The sequence below is a fragment of the Hirundo rustica genome, chromosome 4 (genome assembly GCF_015227805.2).
Source record: "Hirundo rustica isolate bHirRus1 chromosome 4, bHirRus1.pri.v3, whole genome shotgun sequence".
NCBI classification, from domain to species: Eukaryota; Metazoa; Chordata; class Aves; order Passeriformes; family Hirundinidae; genus Hirundo; species Hirundo rustica.
The window spans coordinates 64,283,688-64,310,813 of record NC_053453.1 but is presented as its reverse complement, the minus strand read 5'-3'; the positions used below and the strand labels follow the sequence as shown (position 1 = coordinate 64,310,813).

Genomic DNA, 27,126 nt, shown 5'->3' with positions numbered 1-27,126 from the left:
CTCCTCAATTTCTTCAGTCATCCTCCAGCCAGTTTTTTACTTCCAAACCTGCAGAAACCAGGGCAGGTTGCCAAGGGGTCCTCTGGTGCTCCCTGGAGCATGGATCATGGTATGGAGAGGTGGACCCTGTCAAGCTAATACAGCTGCACAGTCTGGAAGTGCATTAAGGTACCTTAATACCTTTCATCAGGGTTTGTTACCCTGGGCTCCTGCTGTACCAGAGTGAGCTGGCCACTGGCAGTGCAGCGTAGGTCTGGGCATTGTGCGTCCTGCACCAACGAGAGAAGAGCTTCAGTATGACCAAGGCTGGGATAAAGAGAGCTTTGCACGAAATTCTAACCTGATTTCTTGCCTGTGGAAGAAATTGACCTCTTTTGTTTGTGTGTTTGCTGAGCAGCTTGTGCTGAAAATCAATGCCATTTACGAGGCTCGGAGAGGAAAGAAACGTGTCAAGAGACTGTCACAGTCTACAGAGAGCAATTCAGGGAAAGGTAAAGGAGCTTCACATCATCGTGCATCTAAGACTTTCTGAGGACTTGGCTTGGACTTTAGACTGCCTTAGTGGTTTATGTGACACTTTCTAGCGCTTCTTGCAGTCCAGACTAAGGCTGAGTTGGGGTTTCCACTTTTTTTTTTTTTTTTTTTTTTTTTTGGTAAGATAAGGGCCGTTCCTCTGGCCAAAGGACTTTGGTTTAAATGGAAGTTTTCTGTTTTTCTTGCTTCATTTTCATTCCATGGCTTTGCATGATAACCTTATAGGTCATACCAAACATGTCCCCTCTTTTTGATGTTTATTTCTGGAACATGCTGGAAGCTATGGAGAGGAATGTTCTGTCCAAAAGCTCTGATTTGTTGAGATCAAAATATTTTGTGGGAATGTGTCACTTCAGTGAACAGTCCAATGGAAGACAGGAGATTTTAGAACAGCCCTGGTTCTTTCACCATACCAATAAACAAATAGCCTCAGTTGGGAATCAGGGTTTCTACAACTGACTGTAGGACCATCTCCATCATAGCAGGATTGAGACTTTCAGCCTCCCACTGTCAACAAGTAGCCCAAAGCATTCAGGCACTTCAGAGCAATTACTTTTGAGCATCTCATTTCTGTAAAAATGAAGATTGTGTCTTTGCAACACAGGATTTTTTTTTTTTTCCAAAACACTTTAATTTCCAGCAAAAGGTGATCACCTCTATTTGTTTCCCACAATTATTTGGTACTGCTTATCCTATTTCATAAAGCATAGACAGCCACAGGGTGGATGAGTGTGTTTATATGAACTTTCAGGGGAAGCATCCCAGACTTTTTATACCACTCCCTAAAGCATCATTCAGAGAAATAGATCACTGGACCCTATAGACCTTGAATCTGATTCAGTCTGACAATTTTTTTTTTGTTTGTTTCTTTCTTTCTTTTCTTGGTTTTATCCCATGTCCCACAAACTACTGCATAATAATGAGTATTTTTCCTTGGTGTTGTGCTTATACCGACTCAGATAAAATACCATTTTGGCATTTTATTCTTTATGCAACTCTTCCGGCTGTGCAAAATTTATTTTGTTGTTGTTGTTTGTTTGGGTGCTTTTTTTCCCTGAATGAATGGGAAGATTCCAGGATTGGTAGGCTGAGTACCTGTGGGTATGTGCACCCTTGAAAAGAACAAGGCCTTTGGGACCTAAACTGCTTCCCCCTGAAGTTGCCCAGCTTTCTCATGCCCGTGATAAGAAGTGCACAGCTATAAATTGACTTTCCTTAATTCATCTTCCCCTTTCTTCTTTTTTCCTAGTTACAGATGAAAACAGTGAATCAGACAGTGACACTGAGGAGAAGCTGAAAGGTAAGGCAAATGTGTGGAGGGAGCAAATGGCTCCTGATAAACTCTGCTCTGAGCTCCTAGGACAAGATCCCTCCTCTGTGTTCTACCTTTGGAGAAGTTCCCTGTTTCTGCATAGAAAGCAGCAAGAGGACAAAGATCTCAATGCTGCAGGAGGAAATCCGTGGGCAGAGGGCTATAGGAGCCTTAAACAAACATCTCTTCCAACTCCCATCAAAGCTCCTTGTTGACTGACTTTCCCAGGAGGAGCATTGGACACTGAGGAAATACAGTGAGATTTCTCTATGTGCAGAGTCAGAAATGTGTGACCAGGCTGGCAGAAGCAGCATTGCATGGCTCTGGGTGTCCAGACGCCTCACCACATGCTTACTATGGGAGAAAAGCCACCAGCCAGACTGGCTGGCTAGGGAAACAGAGTTGCACTATGTGGTTTATTGCTGGTTAAACTCTCCTGCATTGGCTGGGTTGGGATAAAGCACTGCATTTCTTTCTCCACTCTTGTAGGATTATTTGGTGTACTGGTCTCCAAAATACTCTCCTGAAACCTTCTACTGGTAATTAGTCCCTGGGCATTCTGGGGACCTTGCTGTCTTTTGGGAATTTGTGTGGCAAATTCAAAGTCCTGGCAGAGTTAGAATGCGAGATGGAAGCTCCCTCCCATTCCAAAGTTTGCTGACTCACATGCACATCAGATCTGGACAGCAGGTCAGTTCGGTTCCAAGCTGGAAAGGACATGAGCAGCAGCTGGGCTGTGTGTGAGCCACGGTGCATTGTGAGTGGGAGTGCTCGTTCTCACCCTCTCCCAGGTTTCCAGAAGTGAAAGCTCAGACTGAGTTCCCTCTTGGGAGCACAGCTTCCCCCTCAAGAACTAGTGTATGCTCTTGCTTTCATTTGCATTGAAGTCTTTTGTGTGTCACTGCCTACCTTTTGACAGGTGCTAAGAGACAGGAGAGAGGGTTTGCACCAGGATGGTGCAGAAATTACATTCACAACCCTCCTGAGATGTGATGTTGTGAAATACAGACCATGTTCAGATCTAGCTGAGAAAGGCAGTGTAGATGTGGCCAGGAAGACCTGAACTCTTGTCTGCTGCTGGTTGCCATAGTGAATTGTGTGCATCATCCTGTGTTTCTCTGTAGCTGCAGCTCAGGAAACTCCCTGGAGAGAGGATGATGGAGATCATATGGAGTCACCTCAAATCCAACAGCACTGGGCTCTGAACAATATCCAGATCCAGACCTCAGTCTGAGTGACTATGCAAGTCTACATAAGTGTGAACAGGAGCTCTGGCACTTGCTCTTTGCTCTAACTGCACTTGTATTTTGCTTTATGCCTTGTTGAACTGTTGACCTCCCTATTTTTAAATAGGAAGTGAGATGATTTAGCAAGTCTCTTGTATTTGGGACTTTGTACATTTTGTGTAACACATAAGTCACACCAGCCAGCTTCCTCTGCTTGCAAGTCACTGTACATCACCTGAGACACAGTAAATCATAAGGTTGTATGTCAGAGCTGGAAGCACTGACCTTCAGAAAGGAAAAGTCTTGGAAGACAAACTGCTGTAATGACAGCAGTAAAATTCTGGTATCTTTAGAATATAAGCAGTGCAGATCTTGAGCAAGTTTTTCAGAAGCACTCAGCATTGCTGTAACACCTCTCCTTTTGAAGTCCCTGGTGAAACAGAAACCACTTCTGAAAGCTTTACAGCTCTAGAGCAAATAACACAGTAGGTGACTATGTTATTTGCATAGAGAAAGGAGTCTAAGCCATCTTTCTAGGGCTTTAACTATCCAGAATTTGTTACGCTTTCTGATTTGAGAGGCACCTCAAGATTACTTTAAACTACATTGTCTGGAATTGTCTGAGTGGCACAACTTTACTAGACAAAAGATCAACAAGTATATTCCATCTCTCGGGAAGTCCTGTCTCCCAAGCAGATATCTTGTGTACTGGAGTTCCTATGGTATCTCTGTGGTTGTTGATTTTTCCGTCAAAAAGTTGAATTGCCACCCACCTTCCCAAAAAGCAAAGCTGTGAGAATGTGCTGTAGTCTCTGCTTGTAGTTAATTCTTTCTTTCTTTTGTAGCAGGGATAAGGGAGACATCATGGAGATTTAATTTGTGATGCAACTGTAAAACGAAGCAGGGGAGTGGTCTCGGGGAATCTCATCTGGTCTCTTCTCAGCAGGCAACTTTTCATTACTTTCCATGCTGGAATGTTTATTGTCCCATGGCTCATGTGTGTGTTGCAGTTACAGCTTGCTTGGCAGTTTTTCTTGTTTTCCCATTGTCTTGGGTGTACTTGCAGAGGCATGGCACTGAGAGATTAGTTTTAGGCACAGGAAGAACTGGCATGAGCCAGCATTTTTCACTGGCACCTCTTTTCACGTGTCTTTTGTTGTTGGCCTACAGCCCAGCCTGTGTGCTGGAGCTGGGAGTCCCCAGCATTACTCAGACATCAGAGCCCTGGCCTGACCCGAGCGCTGCTCTGGTAAAACCTTGGGGATTGCTGCCCACAGCCTTCTGTGAACAAAGAGGTCGATCACCTCACTGTGCTGGCTTTGAAAAATGCATAAATGAGTGCTAGGATGAATGCCTGGACATTATCTGCTACATCGTGTCCTGTATGGATCTCAGCTTGGGCTGTTTCAGCTCTAAAAGCTATCCGTGAAATCCTTCTGCTGCCAGAGTTCTTCAGGGTGATGGCACAAGACGATGGCCCATCTCTGCCAATATTCATAGCGCAGCTTCCAAATGGTTCCCACCTCTTAGTCAGCCACTGCCAAGGCCACTGCAGTGAGGTGGTTTCAGGTTTATCCCTCAGTCTCTGCAAAGCACTGCAGGTGCTCCGTGCAAAGAGCCAGGCTGAGTCAGAGCCTCTGCTTGTTTCCGTAGCTCACAGCCAGCGCCTGGTGCACGTGAAGTCCCGGCTGAAGCAAACCCCGCGGTACCAGACCTTGGAGCGCGACCTGATCGAGTACCAGGAGAGGCAGCTCTTCGAGTACTTCGTTGTGGTGTCGCTGCACAAGAAGCAGGCTGGGGCTGCCTACATCCCTGAGGTCACCCAGCAGTTCCCACTGAAGGTCTGCCTGACCCGTCTCGGGTTGTGTGGTGCACTTGGATGGCTGGAGGAGCTGCAGCTTCTCTGTCGACCACGTGTTGTATCAGTGACCCCTCTGCTGTGTCGGTACTAAGGGAGACCAAAGAAAGTGGGAGGGCTTCAGGCACTGCCCGAGAATTGTCTTGGTATTGCTCACTGCTGAAAGAGCAGCTGATTTAGATCTTTTGCTGCACTTGGCTATGACTTTTATGTAGCTATTCCCTTTCTCCCCCTTTCCTCTTTAAAGAAAACTGGTGGGAGAGGATACGTGTTCTGAACTGTAAGGAACGGCTTTCGGTGATAGCCTAGTTCAAAATGGGGAAGGAGGAATGGGAGAAACACAGAGCCAGTGTGACAGAGTGCTTGTAAATGGGATGTGACTCATGAGAGCTTCCCTCAGACTTCAGTTCTCTTGCCCCTTGCTGGAAGTTGTGTCCCATATTAGAGGCACAATATAGCAGAGGCAGGTGATGCAGAGACAGGGCTTGATGGAATTGGGGGCACAGAGTTACCTTGAGATATCTAAAGACTAGGTGAGCCAGAATCACAGAAATTTTAATATCTTCCAGGCAGAAGCTTAGCCTCTGTCATCACCTCTTCATTTGTCACAGGAAAAATATTTGAAGTCATTCCATCCCCACATGACTAATTGGAAACATTCCTTCTCTCTATTCTGCTAGCTTGAGCGCTCGTTCAAATTCATGCGTGAGGCAGAAGATCAGTTGAAAGCTATTCCCCAGTTTTGCTTCCCTGATGCAAAGGACTGGGCCCCCATCCATCAGTTTGCCAGGTATGTACTGTACTTAGTATCCTGATTCATGAGAAACAGATTTCTACGTCAGGCTAATTAAGTACAAGAGCTGTTACGGTAGAAGATGGGGCAGAGCTCTGAGAGGGGTGTATGGGAAATGCAGAAATTCTGGGGGTTTATTGGATTTGTATGTCTGAGGCTGGTAATGTGGCTGATGGGTATCTTGTCATTCTGGTTTCTCTTTCTGCAGTGAGACATTCTCATTTGTCCTGACGGGAGAAGATGGAAGCAGGCGATTTGGGTATTGTAGGAGGCTGCTGGTAATTATCCCTGAATTTTTTTCTTTTCCTGGTGGTGCAGCCCTCTGTGGGGTTGGTGTTACTGGCACCCATTCTGCAAAGTGGAAAGCTGCTGCTCTTCTCTTTCAGTGTGCAATGAAAAGAACAGCAGCAGAGCAGCTTTGCTCTCTTCTGTTCAGTGCCAAAGTCCCTCTCTGCGTCCCATCCTCCGCCCCAAACATAACTCTCTTTCCTTGCACCAGCACTTTACCACGACCATGGACTGTTGTTTCACCACTAAGCTGAAGACAGGGTTTATCCTCTTTAGGTTTGGATACCTGTTAAACAGTTGTCTCAGCCTGTGCTGGTCCTGTATGTTCAGAGCTGTCTCTGTAGATCAGTCTGCTCTGCCTTTGTCGTTTGATTTAGGTGAGGTGGGACCATGCTGTGCATGTGCCCGTTTCTCCTCACTGTTTCTGGTGTACCAGGGTGTGAGCCAGGTTGCCATCATCACCATACTGTCAAATGCCTGCCAGTTTCTGAGCCAGCCAGTGAGAGGCACAGCTGAGAGACCAGACACTCTGTCTTTGCAGCAGTTATAACTCTGACATTCCCTTGGTAGTTTTTTTGGCTGTCTTTGCAGTAGTTGTAACGCTGACATTCCTTGGTGTGTGTTTGTGTTTGTCTCGAAAGCCCAGTGGAAAAGGGAAGCGTCTCCCAGAAGTTTACTGCATTGTGAGTCGCCTTGGATGCTTCAATCTCTTCTCTAAGGTGAGGGGGGAGGAAGAGAGGGAATTTGTGCTTTAGGTCAAGAGGGACCTGAAAATGAAGCCAGCACCTGAATGAATTAGGATCAGGGAAGCTGAAGAAAGGATCTGAAATGGTGTTGGTGAGGCGACCACATGCTAATTCCAGAACCTAGGAAAAGCGCAGTTCATAGGAAAACTAGATCGTCAGCTCTTGCCTTCTTCCTTCAGCAAAACTCCCAGAATGCAAGAGAGGTTAAAAGGTGGAGTCCTGACTCTGAGTGTAGTGGGGAGTTGGCAAATTTTCAGCTTTACAGTGACCTCATTGGAGATGTGTTTCTCCTGATGAAAGAAATCAAGTGTCTTCAGTTGCACCTTTTGCCTTCTTTATTTTGATACAAATCTCCATGTCAGTACTGGATTAAGGAGGGGACATTAGACGGATGTTGGTGCACTTCATTCTTGGTGTTATCTCCCTCTTCCTGATTTGCATGTTTTTGTGTCTTCGTGCCTTTATTTCAGATCTTGGATGAGGTTGAGAAGAGACGGGGCATTTCCCCAGCCCTGGTGCAGCCTCTCATGAGGAGTGTCATGGAGGCACCTTTCCCGGCTCTGGGCAGGACAATTACAGTCAAGAACTTTTTGCCAGGCTCAGGAACAGAGGTAAAGACACTTCCTAGAGAGAGGGAAACAGGCCAGCAAATGGTGCAGGACTGGCAACTGGAAGCTGGGACCATGGCATAGCACTGGAATCTTCGAAAACAGATGATCTGTCAACTGTGTGGGGAAGCTGGAGAGTAAAACAGGGGGCCAGAGGGGATGGAATGGAGACTTCAGTGAGCTCAGAATCAAAATGGAAATCCTATGGTAGAAATGAACGTAAGCACACAGCCTAGCATAGCAAAAGGAAACAGGACATTGGCCTTGAGACCAAGAGGCACACACAGCAGGTCCTGTGCTGCCCAGCATACGACCTTGGATCTGCTCAAGGACACTACACTTAACTTCCTAACGACAGGTTTGTACAATGTGCTCCAGCACCCTTAATACAGAACCTTTGTTTGTGTGGACCAGGTCAAAAAATTCTTGAAAGCGCGGCAGGCCGATGTTGCAGCCTTTGAAAATGGCATTTTCTCAGTGTGGAGATGAGGATTTGTGTTGCATCGTGCACTATGCGATGCGGTGTGAGGACAGCGGGAGGGTTTTAAGTGTCCAGAGCTTTAGGGCATAGCACTGAAAGACTGTGGGAGGATGGAGGGAGACAAACTGAATTAGTTTGGCCATACTTGCTGCGGGGCATGGTATGCCTTGAATGTGAGAGGGAGGAAAGCAAGTGAGTTGATAAAGTTGTGCCTGCGGGCTTTCAGCAGAGCACTACGTGATGACGTTCTCCTCAACCCAACTGAAAACAGTCCCAACTAAATGACATTACTGCAGAGAACATGCAAAGCTGGTTAAAAATATGTGCTGGAGGAGCAAAGCCCCAGTGGTGTGCTATGAGAATGTTGTGGCTGGTTTGTGTCTGGGATTCTGTTCATTAATTATCTGATTGATGGCATAAACTCCACATTTACACAGTACAGCACTGGGATGGGGGCAGGCACTTTGGAGAGTAAGGGATTAAAAGCCAAAATGCCCCACTCCCCTAAATTCAAGAAGCACGTTCAAGTGTTCAAGAAATGACTGGATGTGGCACTGTGGTCTAGTTGTCATGGGGGTGATCAGCTGGACTCAATGATCTTAGAGATCTTTTCCAGTCTGAATGATTCTGTGATTCTGTGACTTGAAGATTTGGTGTGAAAATCAATATGGACAAGAGCAACATGCTGGGAGGAGGAAAGGAGTAGTCTAATACAACGTGAAAATAACTGAGTGAGCAACGGTCCTTCAGAGAAGGATCTGGTGGTACAGCGGGCCATAAAGGGAGCGAAAGTAACAGTGTGGTATTATTTAGGCAAAATCCTTCATTGTGAAAGCAAGTAAAGGGATAAATAATAAAGGAAAGCATTTTTTTCTGCTTCCCAGGACTGCTGGCATTTTATTTATAGTATCGTTTTCCAAAACATGCAACCACTAGGAGAAAGCCCCAGTAGGGTTATTCTGCTTACTAAGTGGTCTAGAAAATACAGGCAAAACTTGAGAAAATTATTTACTTAATACAGAAAACAAAAGACAAAGGAAGACACGTGATAACCTTTCAATACACAAGAAGCTTCCTACAGAGAGGAATGTGACCAGTCGTTCTGAGTGTATACTGAGAGTAGGACAGCGAGTAATTGAAGTAATTTGCCACTGACATGTTTCAGCTGCAGGCTTGGTGTTGGTGAGGTTGGTTCAGAACTAGACTAATTTTCTTGTGGGACTTATGAAATGTGTGGTGTTGGAGGCTTTCAAAAACAATTTAGATAAGCATCTGTCTGAGATAAGGAGTATGAAGTGCTAAGGTGCTATGACAGGCATTATTTAAGTAGATATGAACAAAGAAAAATACCCACAGGCTGCTCTTGTCTGGAACTGATATAAAAAATTTATGGTCAGGAGGTTAGGCATCCAGATTCTTGCAGTAAAAAAAAAAAAAAAAAAAAAAATCGTAACTGTAAAAGTCAAGAGTGCAGATTTGAAAAGCTCCATGGCATTCTTCTGCTTGAATACCAGATAGCCTGAAAACCACTCCTAGCTGGACACAAACTAGTTCTCCTCCTTATGAAGAGCTCCCTGTCCTCAGTCCAGCGGGAAGAACTTGCGGTTGATCTCATGCCGTGCCTCTCGCGCCGGACTCCGGATCGTCTTCATCTGGAAGCAGGATTTACGGGAGGCCTTTGGAAAGACTGTCTGAGGGCTCACCAGCAGTCGGCGAGGGCTGCTGGCCGTGAAAACACCTGCTGTGTCCTTGCTTGGCACACTCTGGGTGGGCAGCAGGAGCTCACCTGTGCTCTTTCTGTCCCCGACAGGTCATCGAGCTGCGGCGGCCCCTTGACTCCCGGCTGGAGCACGTTGACTTCGAGTCCCTGTTCACCTCCCTCAGCGTGCGGCACCTGAGCAGGGTCTTTGCCTCCCTGCTGCTGGAAAGGAGGGTGATCTTCATCGCAGACAAGCTCAGGTACCCTCTTGCATTTCTCTAAGGAAGGGAGCCTGGGAAGGCCGCAGTGACAGGACTCTCTGCGTTGTTCGTTTTCTTCTCTGCCCTTTTCTAACCTCGTAAGGACGTGAATAGAGCTGTTCTTCCCAGGAATGGGGAACTGAGGCCGCGAACCGTGATTTCATTTTGCGGCTTGCAAAAAGCGCTGCTTCTTGTCCCCGAGGAGAACCAAGTTTCACTTCCTCCAGACAATTTCAGAGCGGATCCCTGGTGCTAAGGAAGCAAAACCCCTCCTTTTTCTCCATGATGCTGCGGTGTTCCCTGCTGTGCTGTGCTTGGGTTTCCAGGGATCAAGCCTTGTGCAGAGATCACTGTCCTTTCTGAGTTTTTCCCTGATACCACAAAATCTTCCTAATTTTTCAGCTTGTATTTTCACATTGGTTTCTAAAGACTTCTCTTTTCTAATGGGGATGAAAGTAAAGGGTGCGGCAAGGGGAAATGAGACAAGAGGACTTCTCCCTTCCGTTTCGAATCTGCTCAATTTGCTCTTTTAAAAATGCATTTGTTTGCTCTCCTGAATTATGAAAACGGGTCCGGGTTTCTTTAAGATCTTGTGCAGTTGGTGGCTGGCAGCTCTCCAGCCCTTGAAGCACTTGAGGATTCAGGGAGGAAAGTTCGCCAAGGCTGGGGAAAGAAAAGCTGCCTGGATGAGTAATGACACTTAGGAGCGCGCTCAGGTTTCAGGAGTGTACAATGCCCCTAAGCTGTCTGTTTTCACAACTTCCAGGCAGCAGCCTGCAGCTCTGGGACCGAGCACTGGGGCAAAGAATGGAGAGGCCCCTTCCAGAGGAAAATGAAGGGGGAAAATTCATTCTACGTGGACCCAGGGCTCTCTGTGGGCAGAGCTCAGGCAGTCTCCTCACAGGAATAGAAAGGCTGGGGAGAGGGAAGCTGTAGCACTCCCTGCTTGCGGGTTTTGGCAGCTGTCTTGGTTCAAAAAGGGGAGAATTTGCCTCTTTATAATCACTGATACATTATATGTGTAGAGGATTGGTATTCTGGATGCTTAAACCACACATTTCGTGCAGAGCATTTAGATTTGTATTGAAAGCGAGAGAATTCATCCAAACACTAGATCTCTGTTTAACGTATATGATATATGACATCATCTATGATCACAGGCTCGCAAATATTTTTCTCTTCCCCTGTAGGATAAATTTTACATTCTGAGAAAAAAATTTTAAGGACACAGATTGACATTGTAATCTCTACATGAGAGCTGGGGGGGTATCAGGAAATGGCAGGGAGCTTTTTTGGGGGGAGGATTGAGACATCACTTTCGAATGAACATTTATTTGACAAATCTTTTCCTATCACCTCTTTACCTGACAGCACAACACCGTGTATTCTGAGCATGGAGGGTGATATCTCTAATTGAAAGCACCTTGATGGGTTTTGGTGTTTTTTTCCCACCCCTCCTGTGTCTTTTATCCTTAGGGTCCTTAGGAATGAATCCAGCTGTACAGGCCTGTAAAGAGTGGGAGAGAGCTATAGAATCATAGTTTCTAGAATCTCTAAATATCTCATAAAGAGCTGCCTTTTTTTTTTTTTTTTTTTTTCCTGTGAAAAAGGAATTGTCGTGTTTAAAAGGTCCAGGGTCTCTTAGACCACAGGGCTCAGATTCAAATATTTACCACAGATTTGCCAGCTCTCTATGAGACTTTTAATATTTGATGTTTCTGAGAAGCCCTTGCTCTGAGCATTTTCGAGAGAGTCTTTTTCTTTTCCTCTTACAAAATATGAAGTTTCTCTGGCTCATTTTTGTGGAGCAAAAGCTTGGAAATTATCCCAAAGGATTGTAATGGTGTGAAATGCAGAAAACAAAGAATTTGGCCCTCAAAGTTAAGTAGCTTCTGTATTTTAATCCAGTTCAGTGACTTGAATGGACTGGCTTCATGAGCCTTTCCTAAGGTGAACAGTCTCTTCTGCTCAGAGGTGGACCTTCCATGTTTTGGAAACTGATGCTATTGTAGATATAGGATCTTCTGTCCAAATTATATTTCTCCTGGGACAGAAACACAATTAACTCAATGAGTATTAATTAGTATTCACTCTAGGAGTGAAAATGCCATTTTGAGAGGAAAGAAAAGAAACACTTTTTGGAAATAGGTGAAGAGAAGGAAAAAAACCTATAAAAGCAGCTGTTGGAAACTGCTCAGAGGTTAGGAATGCTAGAAATAATCCATCTGAGATGGATTAATGGGAAGAGTGCAGGTGACACAGTGAAAGATGCACAATAAACGACGTTTATCGTTCATCTTTGTGGTTTTTCATGTGGGCACTATCAATAACTATCCAAGTTTGAAAAGGTGTGTCTGGGTGTGAGTGACAGAGAAATTATTTGTACAATTTATTTACGTCCTTTAATTGCTATAAAACCAGCCTGTGGGAAAAGAAGGCTGAAAGGTCTCCTGCCAAATACTGCATGAACTGTGAAATGTTTTCAAGCTGAGCCAAAAAATGCATCTAACAAGCGTACAACAAGTGAAATACTCTGTCCTTTCCATCTTTAGAATGAGCAGTGAGTGTTTAAATACCTGTCAGTCCACAGCTTGGCAGCGGAAAAGGAAAGAATTTGGTTTATTAGTTTTTGGGTGGGTTTTTTTCTCTGTCACTGTGGATACTGGAGTACACATTGCCTTGTAACCCAGGAAAATGACTTTGTTAAAACTGTGTTGGTCTGTGTAGTCTTCCCCCAGCTTTTGTTCATTCCTGCACTGTTAACTTTAGTCCTGGGGCGGTGGAGACCGTTGCACGGGTTAGACACAGCAAGATGAGATCTGCTTTTGTTTCAAAGGGATGTTGCCTGGCATACAGCTCCAACCAACCTTTTAGAAGGCATCTTTCAGCTAAAACCACCTGATGTCACGAGGCACCTCGAGCTGGGCAGTTTTTCGTGGCCTGAGCATGAGATCTTTGTGATTCAGAAGGCTTTTTAAAAAGAAAAGCTTGCACGGGCTTAAAATCAAGGCCTCCTTTTTCCAAAAGCTCAAAAGCTTGTTGTGGATCTGACCAACTCAAGCAATTGCCTCTGCCTCTGCCAGAAACCACAGCTGTATCAACAACACAAAGTGGTCATTGTTATCAAAGGCAGATCTGAAAGAATTAGAGTCGACACTTTAAATGTGGTCATCCCCAGCAAAAGGTAATTAATCATCAGGAAGAGCCCTTTACCATGTGCTACAAAACCAAATCTGGGACGGCCAATATCAGCCTCGCAGCTTTCTCCCTCTTCCCCCTGTGATTAGGGAGAAGAAGAAACCCAGGGATGAAGGTTGGATGTCAGATAATAGGGTTGTCTTTTCAGATCATCTTAATCCTCATTCCTGCACCTGCACGAACCTGCCACATTGGTGGGAGTCAGTGAGGGTCCCCAGAGAGCTGGTGGAACTTGGCATCCTCCTGCTGGGATTTGCAGCAGTGCTGTCTGAAGTCATGGGACAATGCCTGGAAGCTCCTGTGCCTGCTAAATGTTGTAAACCAGAACTGTAATCCATCATAAGTAAATCCAGATGGGACACAGTGTCAGAAATCTGAAGGTGTTTGTAAAATAAATCCTGCTGTGGCAGAGCTTATTAAAAAAAAAAAAATTTAAAAATATACGTATTCAAGCAGTCTTGAATTGCCAAATGCCGGCATATTTTGAGCAGTTTGCTTAGTGCAGGGACCACAGGACCTCCTGGCATTAAACTACGGCTGGATGTTTGATTCAATGGTGTTTTTCAGAAATCATGCAGTATCCTAAACCCAAAAAGGGAGTTAGCTTTGGGGGCTTTTTATCACATATGCATGCCTTTGGAGCGCAAAGCAACCAGGCTGAGCAGCCAGTGTCCCTCCACAGGAGCTGTTGCAACTTGTCAAGGTGTCTTTTAGAGCAAGTCAAGCTAGTCTTGGAGCAGGTTTTCCCAGGAGAGGAAGAAGGGTTTCTATGTAGTTGCAGCTGTTGTGCTCAGTTTCTGTATTGGCCACCTGTGCTCAAGGTGGCTGCCAAGGAGCAGCAGCTTCACAGGGTGCTGGGAGGTGGGTTTGTGCACAGGGTGCTGTGGGGTGGGTTTGTGCACAGGGTGCTGTAAGGTGGGTTTGTGCACAGGGTGCTGTGGGGTGGGTTTGTGCACAGGGTGCTGGGAGGTGGGTTTGTGCACAGGGTGCTGGGAGGTGGGTTTGTGCACAGGGTGCTGTGGGGTGGGTTTGTGCACAGGGTGCTGTGAGGTGGGTTTGTGCACAGGGTGCTGTAAGGTGGGTGGGTTTGTGCACAGGGTGCTGTGAGGTGGGTTTGTGCACAGGGTGCTGTGGGGTGGGTGGGTTTGTGCACAGGATGCTGTAAGGTAGGTGGGTTTGTGCACAGGGTGCTGTGAGGTGGGTTTGTGTGAGGTGGGTGGGTTTGTGCACAGGGTGCTGTGGGGTGGGTTTGTGCACAGGGTGCTGTGATGTAGGTTTGTGCACAGGGTGCTGGGAGGTGGGTTTGTGCACAGGGTGCTGTGATGTAGGTTTGTGCACAGGGTGCTGGGAGGTGGGTTTGTGCACGGGGTGCTGGGAGGTGGGTTTGTGTGAGGTGGGTGGGTTTGTGCACAGGGTGCTGTGAGGTGGGAACGACTGTTGTTCAGGCAAACAGATGTCACGGGTTGCTGCAGTGTCATGGTTCTGACCAAGGGAATGCTTGCCCAGAGAGATCTCTGTGCCAGTCCCTATCCAAATCAGCCTTCTGGGAGGGGTCTGAGGGTTCTTGTGTACCTCAGTACTTTTTAGGCCCTGTACTATTGACATCTCAGCCTCTACTACAAGCAGCAGGCAGCTCAACCATGTTCCCTGAAGAAGGCCGAATGAACCCACAAAAAGGTGCTCAGCATCTTGAAAGTGTTCTCCCGAGACCTGCAGCATTTTAAAAGTCGAGTCATGAAAGCAGAAGCCCTAAGAAGTGGTGTCTGTGTCCCATTTGAGCAGCTGGACCGAACCTGTGTGGCCTGAGCGTGGAACGTGACGCTCCCCAGGGCGCACACCAGTGCCTGCTGGCTGAAGAGCACAGCCACACAGGTGGCATTAAAGGGACCCATCCAGCTGCATCCTTTGGCAAGGCTCAGCAGCCTGGTGTGAATCAGCGGTCCCTCGGTGCTTGTTGCAGTGCCAAATGCGAGAGAGAGAGAGAGCTTGGGCTTGAGTCCCTGCAGAAGGCCACGGTTCTCCTGGCAACCTGCAGCTCCCTGAGACTGCCTGCAGAGCAAGTCTGACGTGTGAGAAAGATGCCTCAGTGACACCTCCTCTGTGTCCAGCCCTGAACTGCTCTGCCTACAAAGGAGGCTCACGGACCTCAACCCTACCAGGGCTGTTCCCTGGAAAGCTCTTCCACAGTGAGAAATGTTTGGGAGCAGAGATCACTGGGTTTCACCCTGGAGGCCGTGAGTCATGCACAGATGGAGGGGTGGAAGGGGAAGTTATCTTTACTTCCCACTGCCTGCTGTGCACAATTTCAGACTTAGCACAGCTCTGGCTTTGACTTCCACTCGCTGGAGCTCAGCCATCTCTCCTCCCCCTCAATCTCTCACGTACCATGTGTACTCGCTGGGACTCGAGAGCTGGGCTGAGGGAAGAACAAGCCACCATAAATATAGCAGGAGACAGCTTGCCATAATATCTCACCATGCCATAAATAACCACTTGCTTCAGCTGCTCACTGTTCCTCTGTGGAGCTACCTGGACTCAGAGATGTTTTCCATAGGTTTTCACATGCTGTCTATAAATTCGGGTCCCACGTTTAGGCAGAAAATCTGGATACACCTTCAAAATAGAGGATCGGTGACAAATGTAAAACTTCTAACACTTACACATTCATCCTCCTTTCAAAGAAGAGTAACAGTGGGTGGTGGTAATGCCCCACTGCTGTGCACAAGTGATGAAAGGTGCAGTTCTTTCAGCTTTCACTATGCTGCTGCTACTATTACCAGGTCTATTATCAGTCAGAAACAGAGGAGTGGAAAATATGCTCTGCAGTAATGGAGAGGAAGAGAAGCCCCTGCTTTTGTATCTGCTAACATGACCTGAAATGTATGAGTAGCAGAGCTTTGAAGGAGATGGTTTTTAAAGGATCTTATTAGCTTGGAGTGCACTTCTAAGATGACACATTCACTTTTGTTGCAGTTCCTTTCAATGTTGGCTTGTATGAAAGATACAACAAAAATCATCCACTTTGATATTGTTCCCATATTTTTCCTGGGTGGGTCTTTTTTTTTTTTTTTTAATGTCTCTGCTTCTTGCTACCTCCATATTTTGTCATTATTTTAATTTTGCTTCTCTCAGATTTGTTACCTACCTTGCTGATGATGGCAGGCACAGCTGGAGCAACAGAGAGGCAGCCTGGAGGAGTGAATGCAGGGAGGGGGATACACTCACACATTCCCAAACAAGGATGTGGAACTGAAGGATTTTTCCCATTTAAAGGCTTAAAGCTACCAGTCTGTAACATAGCTTTTGAAGGGTCTTCCTCTGTTTTTACAGAGTATCCCCTTGAAAAAGAGTCCTCTGGGAGTGAAGGGAGAGGAAACTGTCCCCATTTTGTGAAGAGACTTTCTCAGAACACACATCCCAGGCATCTTTCCCCAAGTGCCAGTTCCCAGCCTGTCGCAGTCCCAGATAAAATTTTCAGGTTAAGCAGATTCCAGCCTCTCCCCTGGAATTTCCTTATATCCAAAAAGTGTCATGTGATTAACAATGTTTGCTGCCTGCTTACTTTGTACTGCCACACTGATGTCCCAGCAACTACAGTTTTGTTCTGCTAACCTGAACTTAGGAGATGGAAGCCAGCCAGCTGCCCCCCAGCCCCACCACCCTGCTCAGCGTGCCCTGGTGATAGAGCACAGGGATGCACATGCACCAAACCTACCTGGAGTGGGGAGCGGGGAGGGGAGGGAAAGCAGGCTTCACTTTTCACAGCAAGCTCAAGTCAGCAATAAACCCAGCTTGGTGAGTGTAAATTCTCCCACGGAGTCTAATGGGAGCCAGCTGGGCATCCTTCTCTATCCACGTGACTCCTCCATTCTGCACCAGTCTCCCTCCTCTCCCTCCTCTCCTTTACTGGATGCTGGTAGAACAAAATGGTGTTATATATGCAGGATTTAGAGCTGCTAGCCTCCCCTCCTCTTGACACATATCCAGACCCAGAAGAGATGAATAACTGGTGCCCTGTGGCAAGCTCTGGCTAACTGGATATCCTGCCTGACCCCTGCCAGAGAGCTGTGGGAGAATGAACTCATTTCTCTAAGGAAAGGCAGTGGCATAGAAGATGCCATGTTTGTCTGATATTTTCCATCAGGACACTGGAGGAGCAGATCTCTGATTCAGTGGAACCTATCTCCTGTCATAAGAGTAAGGGCTGGGGTTATCTTTCAGAAGTCATTGCTTCTGAAGCTGAAAAATGGGGTCAGGAATGTGGGAAAGCCCCTTGTAATTAGAGAGCTCAATCAGGGAACAGTTGATTTCTAGGAAGCACCCCTCATTCCCTGACTGACCAGCTGTGGTCCTTGCTTGTGTTTTGTCTTCCAGCACTCTCTCCAAGTGTTGCCATGCCACGGTGGCCCTACTGTACCCCTTCACCTGGCAGCACACCTACATCCCCGTGCTGCCACCTTCCATGATCGACATCGTGTGCTCGCCCACCCCCTTCCTCATCGGCCTGCTCTCCAGCTCCCTGCCCCGCCTCAAGGAGCTGCCCGTGGAGGAGGTGAGTCCTGCATCCATGCCCTGCCCTACTCGAGGTTGTTCCAGTGGGCTGAGCTGTTTTCTGTCAGCTGGCAGCTCCAGGGAGCAGAGCTCCCCTCCTCTGGCTGCCCCGAGTGTGGGGTAAGGGCGGAGGTGGATGTTCCCCCAGGCAGACAGAGGTCTGTGCTCTGCCTTGGCCACGCCTTGGGAAGGCAGGGGGCTGGAATCTCCCACTGAGGGGCTGCTGTGGGTAGGAAATGGTTTTATTAAAGTTTGTACTGGTTTCTGCATAGTGCTGTTTAGGGGCTGCATGCAAATCCTGCCAGTCCTAGGTGTGATTGCTACAGCCTGGCCAGGATAGCTGCCCCTTGGCTTAACACAGGTGACTCACGAGAGCAATAAATAATCAAGAATTGGATTCCTGGTGCACAAGGGTGAGCACAGCAAGGCTGAAGGTGGTCAGGGGGGGATTTCCCTCCCTGCCTCCCGGGAGACGGCGGCACAGCACACAGGGAGAAGGGGTGAAGCTCTGACCCCGCTGTGCGGTGAGCAGCAGTGAGCCGGGCCTGGAGCACAGCCTCCTGCTGCCCAAGCTGTGCTCTGGTTTGCAGTGACGTCCCCAGAAAGCCACAGCAAGGGCTCTGCTCCTGGGTCGTGCTGGGTGCCTTCTTCAGCTGCAGTGGTGGGTAGGAGGAGCAGGGACAGGGCTGAAGTGTTTTCCTCCAGAGTAGTTATAGATTAAGATAAACTCTGATGATGGAAATAATTAATTCCCCTTTTAATTCTTGCTCTTTCATTCTTAGGTCCTCGTTGTTGACCTTGTAAATAATCGGTTCCTGAGACAGGTGAGCAGAGCTAGTTCGTATCCTTTTCTCCTCTTTTTCCTCCATGACTTACCTCCCTCTGTGCTTGCTGACCTGGCTGGCTGGATGGATCACTTTCTCCCCAGTCAAAAACCGAGGCAGGGCTTGTGGTTGGCCGTGTTAGGGGTTGCTGTGTATATATGTAACATCAGCATCCCAAAACACAGCTGTTGAGGACTAAATCATTGGGAATTACCTCTTTCTCTTTTTTTTCTTTTTCTAGAGGAAAAATGGTGGCACTCGAGCACTGTGGGTCCTTAAGTGTCATCCTGTAAGGCAGTGGACAGAGCTGGAAGGCAGAGGCTCAGCACTGTCTGCTGGGGAGCAGTGTGGGTTCTTCCAGCCTGTGTCTGTCAGTCCATCTCCCATCACATACTCTGCCCTGAGCGGGAAGGGAGCCTTGATGATTTTTTGATACCCTTACTGCCTGGGGAGCTGGTGGTTCCTTGCACTAGGTGTGCCAGAAGCAGGAAGGTGGTGCACGGGAGCCTGTGTGCTGCTCTGCAGGCAAGATTGCCTGCTGATTTTCACTTCCCTTTGTTGTGGAGAGGAGGGGTGGGAAGGGGAGGAGGAAAGGGAAGAGGATAAATGAGCAAACATACTCCTGGCCCAGGAAGCTCTTTTTTTTCCCAGAGCTCTTTGGCAGATGGCTGAGCAGCGCTGGCAGCGTCGCTCTCTGCCGTGCCTCGGCCCCGTGACTAAGATGGGCTGAGTGCTCCTCCTGCTGCAGGGAGCAGCCTGTGGGCCAAGGCCAAGCCCTCCCACAGTCCTCGCCCGCCAGCTGCCTTAGCTCTGGGGTTATGCTTTACCTTGCACCTCTCTTCTGGAGGCTTGAGCTGAATCGGCCGGCCGGTAGGAGCTCTGCGCCGTCGCTGGCAGCTCCTTGGCTCCGTTGCTCCCTGGGAATTCCTTATGCCTGCGCAAGAGGATTGGTGCCTGAGCAGGGGCTCTGCTCGCCTGGCCACGGGCCAGCATTGTTCACACACCTTCTCTTTGTGGGAGGGACGGTGCCCATGGGCACGGGGGAGCCCTGCCCTGTAGCCTCTCGGGTCAGACATGTAAGATTCCTCCAGAGTAGGGGAATATTTAGGAAAAGACACCCCCTTTCTCCTTCCTCTGGTGCTTTTTGATAGTACTGCACTGGGTGGTGCTGGGAACATGCCAAACATATTATGCCTTCTCCCCCTCCTCACGGTTCATTTCTAGTGTTCTCGTTGCTGTGCTGGGGATGGGGTAGGAGATGTTTCTGTCCCAGCCCCAGTCCCTCAGGAGGTGACTCTGTCTTACAGATGGAAGATGAGGACTCCATCCTGCCCCGCAAGCTGCAGGCCGCCCTAGAACACATTTTGGAGCAGAGGAATGAGCTGGCAAGCGACAAGGACGAGGGCCCTGTCAATGGCAAGCAGGGTAAAGCACAGTGCCTTTCAGCTTAAAGCCGTGTCTTCTCCTGCCCCTTTTTTGTCTGTCACTTCTTAGAGGAGAGCTAGGCTTGTACTGAATTTAACACCGCAGGTACTGGAGGTAGATCAGGGTTTTGGTTAAGCTATATGAAACATTCCAGCACACAGGGGGCAGTTCTCTGTGTGAAGAGCAACGTTTCTTATCTCTTCCCAGCTGCCCATCCTTCCCTTACAATTCCAGCACACACCTGTACTCCTTTGCAGAGGGGTTTCAGAGGCTTCTCTCTGCTGCTGGCCACGAGTGATGCAGGCTCCTCCAGGGGACTGTCACCTGCAGAGCTGCAGACTCGGTGATGGCCATGTGGCCCGTGGGTGACTGGGCTGGGACAGCTCTCTTGGGGGACAGTGTGGGCATCTCCTTGGTGCAGAGCAGCCTGGAGAATGTGCTGATTTTGGCTAGGACAGGGTTGATTTCCTCCATAGCTGGTATGGGGCTGTATTTTGGATTTGTGCTGGAAATGATGTTGATAATACAGGGACGTTTTAGCTGTGGCTGAGCAGAGCTCACACTGAGCCAACATCTTTCTGCCTCTCCTCCCAGCCCACCAGTGAGTGGCTGAGGGCCCACAAGGAGTGGGGAGGGGACACAACCGGGACAGCTGACCCCAAATGACCAAAGGGATGTTCCACATGAAGTGATGTTCATGGAGTCGTGCTTGGCATATAAAGCTGCAGGAAGGAGGAGGAAGTAAGAGGACATTTGGAAGTGGGGTATTTTGTCGTCCCAAAGCACGTGTACTGGAGCCCTGCTTTCCTGGGGTGGGCTGAACACCTGCCTGCCCATGGGAACTGCAGAATAAATCAATTATTTTGCTTTGCTTGCATGAACAGTTTTAAATTAATCCATTAAACTCTCTTTACCTTAGCCCATAAGTTTTCTCACTTTTAATCTTCTGATTCTCTCCCCCATCACACCAGAGAGAAGTGAGCACCAAAACAAAGCTTGGTATCTTTCAAAGTAGTAGCAATTTGGTTTACTTCCATGACAAGTACTTCCTAGAATACTGTCTCCCTTGAGCAGCTTTTTCTTCTTAGGCTGGATCTGAAAAAAAGCAGGGAATTTTTCCCCAGAGATTTTCCTAGCAGATTCTTACAGCACTGTCCTCACCACTGCCCCTTTATTTTTCCCGTAGAAACCAGCCCTTTGAATGAGGTGGTGTCCGAGGCCTTTGTCCGTTTCTTTGTGGAGATTGTGGGCCACTATTCCCTCTTCCTGACCCCCACGGAGCGCGAGGAGCGGACGCTGCAGCGCGAGGCTTTCCGCAAATCCGTCTCTTCCAAGAGCCTCCGACGCTTCCTGGAGGTCTTCATGGAGACACAGATGTTTGGGGGCTTCATTCAGGAGCGGGAGCTGCGGAAGCAGGGGGTCAGAGGTGAGGGGCTCTGACTGGGCTGGGCTGGGCTGGGCTGGGCTGTGGTGGAAAGTGCTGTTGCTCCTACAAGGGCAGGGAGATGCTCCCCAGCCACCCTCTGCACCCCCAGTTCCGTGGCTGGAGGCTGCAGTGTCTGCACAGGAACACCAGAAGGGATTCTGGTGGTTCCTTGCTGGGGTTGGCATCTTTCACCCTTGCAGTATCCTCCACACGTGTGCCTCTTCCGTTCCACATTGGATCCCACTGCTGATGTTTATTCTTGCAGTCCCTCATGTCCTCTTCTCGTGTCTAGAGGAAAAAAGGGCTGGATTGGTCATGGTTCTTTTGTCTAGTAGAAAGCTTGGATGCTCATCTCCTTCCCAGAGCTGCTTCTGTGGTTTCACTCCTGTTATCCCACAGTCTCAAGGGCTCTACTGGCAGCTGAAATTTCTTATCCCTGCTGCTACTCAGTGCTGGCTTAGCAGCTTCCTCCTGAGCATTAGTAAGCAGGGGATGCTTGAATAGGTGGCTGAGTAAGAGGTAAATTCTGCATGATGATTCCCCAGATGATGTCACTCCCTGGGCTTAGCTGTGTTCGTAGCAGAATGAAGGCAGGTACATTCTGTACCCTGAGTGAGGTACAGCAGCTCAGTCAGCCTCGTGGTGGGGAGGGAGGGGGCAGACCAAAGCCGCTGTGCCAAATCTGGCCCCAGCTGATGGAGGAGGTGGGGTGAGTTGTTCTCTCTCCTGTGCAATAATTTGTGGGTATGCTGAGGCAGTAGACTTTCAGGTGGGCATTCTTACTTGGATTTATAGAGACACAAAATAGAAGCTGTTTGTTTCTGTCCTTCTGCAGGTCTGTTTGAGGTACGGGCTCAGGAGTACCTGGAAACACTTCCCAGTGGGGAGCAGAGTGGAGTCAATAGGTTCCTGAAAGGCCTAGGTAAGGAACCAGCAAAACCCTTGGCTCCTCAGGAGGGCTGGGCTTCAGGCTGGGCAGCACAGAAGCTGCCCAGGGGTGACAGGGCCAGTGACTATGTGCCTGAGGGGCTGGTGTACCCTGGACAAACGGGCTCTGGAGGGTGTGCCTGGGAGCTTGCATGGTCCCAGCCTGCAGCACTACTCCCAGGGAATGGGCAGAGCTCTGCAGGTCCCTGCTTCCAGCTTTGCAGAGCAGCTGGCTGTGGAAAAGGAGCCAGGGACAGCAGCAGGGCCAGTACACTGCATAGGACAGAGGTGGTGGGAAATGACACTTGTTTTGCCTGTCACTTCAGGGAGTCCATTTTCTTTTCTCTGTCTCTTCAGGCAGCAAAATGAAATTCCTCCACAAAAAGTAAGAGCGAAGCACATCCTCATTCCACAGAAGAGAATGGCTTTACCATTTAGCAGCAATAAATCAGACTTACCAACCATTCCCATTCAGCCTGCTCCCAGGAGCCAGCAGCCCTGGGCATGCCTGGGAAGCTCTGCACAGGCCTGTGGCGCTGCAGGAAGATGGGATGGCTGCAGGGCTGCCGGGACAGGTTTCTGGATGTCTACAGTAGCAAGCACTGGACCAAGCACTCTCTCTGAACTCTGCACTAGCACGTTGCAGGCATCCCGGCGGATTGGATCTCTTAGCTAGTCAATTCTTTATTTGGGTGTATTTTTTCTATTTATATTGAGGTTAGAACAGTTATTAACTGATGACTCTTGCCCTGCCTCCTCTCTGCCTGGTGCTGCAGGAGGCCGAAGCGGGACTCCCATGGGACTGAGCAGGCGAAGCTCAGGCACGGAGGGGAAGAACAGAGATGAATGAAAGTAGATCTCTGCAAAGCAAGGACACTAAGGGCTGCAGGGGTGATATGGACTGACCAGGAGGAGCTTCCAAGCAAGGGAAAAGGGTGAGGGGGAACCACTAAACCTACTGAGGACTTGATGGGCCAGCCAGCTCCCTGGGTGGTTGTAGCAGGGAGTGTTGGCACGAGGAGAGGCCTTTCCTCACGCGGTGTAATTAAAAGCCAGTTGTGTAAAAGGCGTGTGGATCCATGTTTTTGTGGAAAGGGGTGATGTGTCTTCCCACCATCCCACCTAGCGCCAGGCATGAGCCAGAGAGGACATCAAGGATCTGGACCCATGACTTGGCCAAGCCCTCGGCTTCCCTGTGAGTCTCAGAGGCAGTGTGGCCTCGATCCCTCACCTGGCAGCTTGCCAGGGGAGCCCAAGGTGGAGCTCTCCTGCAGGATCTCACCTGGGAGACCTGCTTCCCAAAGGTCAGATGGGCTCTCCTCTCCTGTCAGGGGTGTTGCTGCTGGGAAGCATGGTAGGAAACAGGCAAGGGCAGAGTGTCTGCTGCTGCCTTCTGTGCTCCTGCCTGGGCACGGGGTAGGGCATCCTGTTCACCTTCCCTCTGTCCGTGGTGACCTCCTTCGGTGAGGAGGTGTCAGGGAAGTGGAGTGGAGGCTGAGGCAGGGTGAGGGCGTTTCTCCAGCTGGTGTGAAAGCTGTTACACTTGCACTGCTTGAGAGGGCGAGAGCGCCTGGAGCATCCTTGAGACTGCTCTTTGGAGGGGAGCCTCTTTCCCCGCTGCCGTGGGGTTGCAGGGTGAAAGCTGCACGTGCGTGCCATGGCTGCAGCTGTGCTCTACTGGCCTGCACGGGACTCCCAGAGGACCTGAAGACGATCCCTGTGGTCCGTGGGCTTTGCCAGGTGAGAGGACCTTTCTGATGCCAGCACTGGGGTTCAGAGGTCCTCACCTCCATTCTATACACCAGAGCAGAGCGGTGGGTCCAGTGCTGCTGTATTTTGTTGGGCAAATGGCTCTGGGTGGCCCTGCTGGAGCATGGGCATGGCCCAGGGACCCCCATAGGTCCCTTCCCACCTCAGCCTCTCTGTGGTTCTGTGGTGAGCACAGTAAGTGCTGGACAGCCGTGGTGTCACAGGAGGCAGGCACGCAGCACCTGCAGCTCTGTGCCCCCCAGCTGCTGTGCAGGGACAGAGGAAGCAGCAATAGAGGGGCTCAGAGAAGCCAGCAGCATTTACTCCCCGTCCCCACCCAGGCTCAGGCTCCCTCAGGGGGAATCAGGAGGAGCTTGGGGGTGCTGCCCCTTGGGTGCGCTGAGCAAAGTTGGTGCCACTTCAGCCACAGGAGGTGCTGGTGGCTCATTGAAGGGAAGTGCAGTGGGGCTCGAGGTGAACGGAGTGCTGTGTGCTTCGGTTCTCATTTTAGAAGGAGTTTTTAAGGTAAACATTATGAAGCTTTGCAAAGCTGGGGTCACCCCCACAAGTGTAAAGGTGGCCAGGAAAGCTCTGTGGGATGTTAGATAAAGCTGACCTGTGGCTCGGCTCCAGCCTTCAGAAGCAAGTCTCCTACATGGTCCCACACTGCCAAGCCTGCTCCTAAGGACTCCACATTCCTCTCCCTAAGTGATGCTTTCAGTGGCGTGGGACTTGGCCTTCCTTGGCAGGAGCTGTGGCGAGGAGCAGGGTGGGATCCCAGGTTGCCCAACACTTAGCTCAGCTTGAATTGGTGTGTGAGCATGCTGAGACACTGGCAGCTTCTATTACAATATCCTAATGGCTCAAGATAAAAAGGGTTGTGAAATAGCCCTGGTTGCCTCACTGGGGAGCTCCAAGGGGGCTCTGCCAGCACAGGGCTCCATGACCACTCAGTGCCTTTATTGGCCGCTCTCAGGAAAGTGGGAATCAAGCCTACATAGTGTACAAAATCCAAAGGGGGTGTTAAAAAGCAGCAGCATGAGAAGTACAGTGAAAGAAACATTTATAGCTGTGTCATTAAGGATTTTAAATGAAACTTGAACAGGAAGTGTTGATCTCCAGCTGCAGGACGACCTCTTCAGCTTTAGTTTGAGCTGTGCTGCTCCAAGATGAGCTTGACTCGCCATCTACGGGCTCTGTATGCTTTGGAGGAAGCCACCTGTAAGGAAAAGCCTTAATACCATATGTGCTGGGTCTGACCACGGGTCTGTGTGTCCTGTGGAGGCAGCCAGCAGCAGGTGACCAAAAAAAAACTATGAACAGAGCACATACCCTGGGGATGCCCTGTATTCTACACACACGCAGACTGTACTGTACACAAGCATTGCCAGCTCTACATGCCAGGGGTTTCCTGCACCAGAGCTGGATCTCTGTGTTTAGTAGTCTTGGATGAGTTTCTGTTCCATGACCCTGCGCACGTGGGTGTAGGAAAACGTGCTGAGGCAAGAGGCCAATCTGGGGGCAGTAAGGATTTACCAAAGGGTACTGGAGAATCAGGATGCTGGTTAAGCATTAAAAGCTGTGATCTCTGCTCCCTGACAGTTCCTGCCTAATTAAACAGCTCTCACACACCAATGTGAGCGGCTCTACGGGGCCTGTGATGTGCAGGACTGCACTTGCTGACTCCCAAGCTACTGGCGAAATCCCAAGCTCTGTACCCCTCCTTGGGTTTCCAGCACAGGCTGTTGGTGTCCTGCCATAGCTCAGGACACCTGTGAAATCCCAGCTCTCCCAGAAACTTTTGGGAATGTCCCATCCACCGTGCAGTTGCTCATTCTGTAGCTACTGCTGGCAGGACAGACTGACAGCCCTGGGCAGTCAAAGAGGGCAAACCCAGCCCTGCATGGGGCAGTCAGACTTGGGCTCAGAGTGTTGCAGCCAAGGGGGTGTGCTTGCCCTTCGCTGCATGTGGGGATCCCTGGTGCCAGTTGCCAGGAGGCTTAGAACTCACCTCTCTGCCTGGAGACAGATTTCAGGTGGCAGGTGCCAGCAGGCAGCTTGCAGGTGTAGAGCCCCAGGCAGCCCCCGCAGTCAGAGGGCCTCTGGCAGGGCTGGGACTGGATGCTGTGGCAGGAGTGCTGCAGAGAGAGGGAAAGGGCTGGCTGCAATGCCCGTGGCAGCCAGGACCAGCCCAGTCACAGCTGCAGCATCACTCTGCAGCAGCGAGATAAGCAGCTCACCAGGGTCTAGAGCGGCAGCTTCATTGCAAGGAGCTGGAGAAGCTGGGGCCCAAGGAAGTGCTTCCAGGGGCTGTTCATTACTGGTTTTGGCTGGAAGCACTCAGAGCTGTCCCCCACAGCCACAACACCACGCCCCGCCCCAGCAGCATCTCTGCTCTTTCGCTGTGGTGGCACCCACCCCAGCTGAGTGGCATCTGGCACGGTGCCACCCAGCACTTTGTGGTTGAGGCAAGGTCTACTTGTGTGCCACCAAAGTGCGGTTTGGGTTTGATGGAGGAGAAGCTGGTTATTTGTGGGGCGCTGTGCTGAGCCCGTGGAGCAGAGCTAGCGTGGGCAGGGAGAGGCTGTGCCTCTCTCAGGGCAGTGCTGAGAGGAGCCGTGCCCATCAGGGCATGGTGCCCCCATTGCAGAGCTTGGAGGGCTTTGTTAGCACTGCAGGGAGTGAACAGGAGACTTTGGGGAACACTGCAGGGGCTGGGGCTGGAGCAGGGCTGTCCCTGCAGCTCTGAGGGCAGCACATGGGGGACAGCTGCAGCCAGACCCGCACTCTCCTCTCCTCACCACCTGCACTCACAGCCATCAGCTCTGCTCCAAGCCTTGCCAGGTACCAGCTGGGGATCTGGGGGTGTCCCTGCCCAACCCCCTTCTCAGCTCTGTTATGAGGCCTCGAAAACACCTTTTCCACCTGATATTTGCAGGATGATGGCATGCTCAGCACCTGCTCCAGCTGTCCTCAGTCCTGTCTGATCCTGGCTGGGAACCCCTGCCCACCCTGCAACCCCCCCAGCACAAACGCTCTCCCTCGCTGTCCAAGGATAGCTTGTGCTTACCGTGTCACTGTTGAACTTCCCAAAGTCCTTCAGGTGGTGGCTCAGCCTCGCAATCCTGCTGCGGGAGGGCTGCAGCGGGAGCCTCCAGGGCTTGCCAGGGGCAACCTGCTCCCCGCTGCCCAGGAGAGCTTTGGCCGTGGCCTTGCCGCGG

At 49.7% G+C, this 27,126-nt stretch overlaps 1 protein-coding gene across 1 annotated transcript in view; it reads left to right on the top strand.

Moving 5' to 3' along the window:
• Window positions 1-23,225, top strand: part of DENND2A (DENN domain containing 2A) — a 57,449-nt gene extending 34,224 nt beyond the window's left edge. Inside the window, exons 7-20 of the mRNA XM_040061386.2 lie at window positions 398-491; window positions 1,784-1,834; window positions 4,726-4,913; window positions 5,611-5,720; window positions 5,932-6,001; window positions 6,653-6,730; window positions 7,228-7,368; window positions 9,657-9,805; window positions 17,378-17,555; window positions 18,337-18,378; window positions 19,686-19,803; window positions 20,990-21,229; window positions 22,065-22,151; window positions 22,514-23,225. Of these exons, the coding sequence (XP_039917320.1) occupies window positions 398-491; window positions 1,784-1,834; window positions 4,726-4,913; window positions 5,611-5,720; window positions 5,932-6,001; window positions 6,653-6,730; window positions 7,228-7,368; window positions 9,657-9,805; window positions 17,378-17,555; window positions 18,337-18,378; window positions 19,686-19,803; window positions 20,990-21,229; window positions 22,065-22,151; window positions 22,514-22,545 (1,578 nt within the window). The 3' untranslated portion in view covers window positions 22,546-23,225. The remainder of the gene's footprint in view (window positions 1-397; window positions 492-1,783; window positions 1,835-4,725; window positions 4,914-5,610; window positions 5,721-5,931; window positions 6,002-6,652; window positions 6,731-7,227; window positions 7,369-9,656; window positions 9,806-17,377; window positions 17,556-18,336; window positions 18,379-19,685; window positions 19,804-20,989; window positions 21,230-22,064; window positions 22,152-22,513) is intronic.
• Window positions 23,226-27,126: the final 3,901 nt, after the last annotated feature.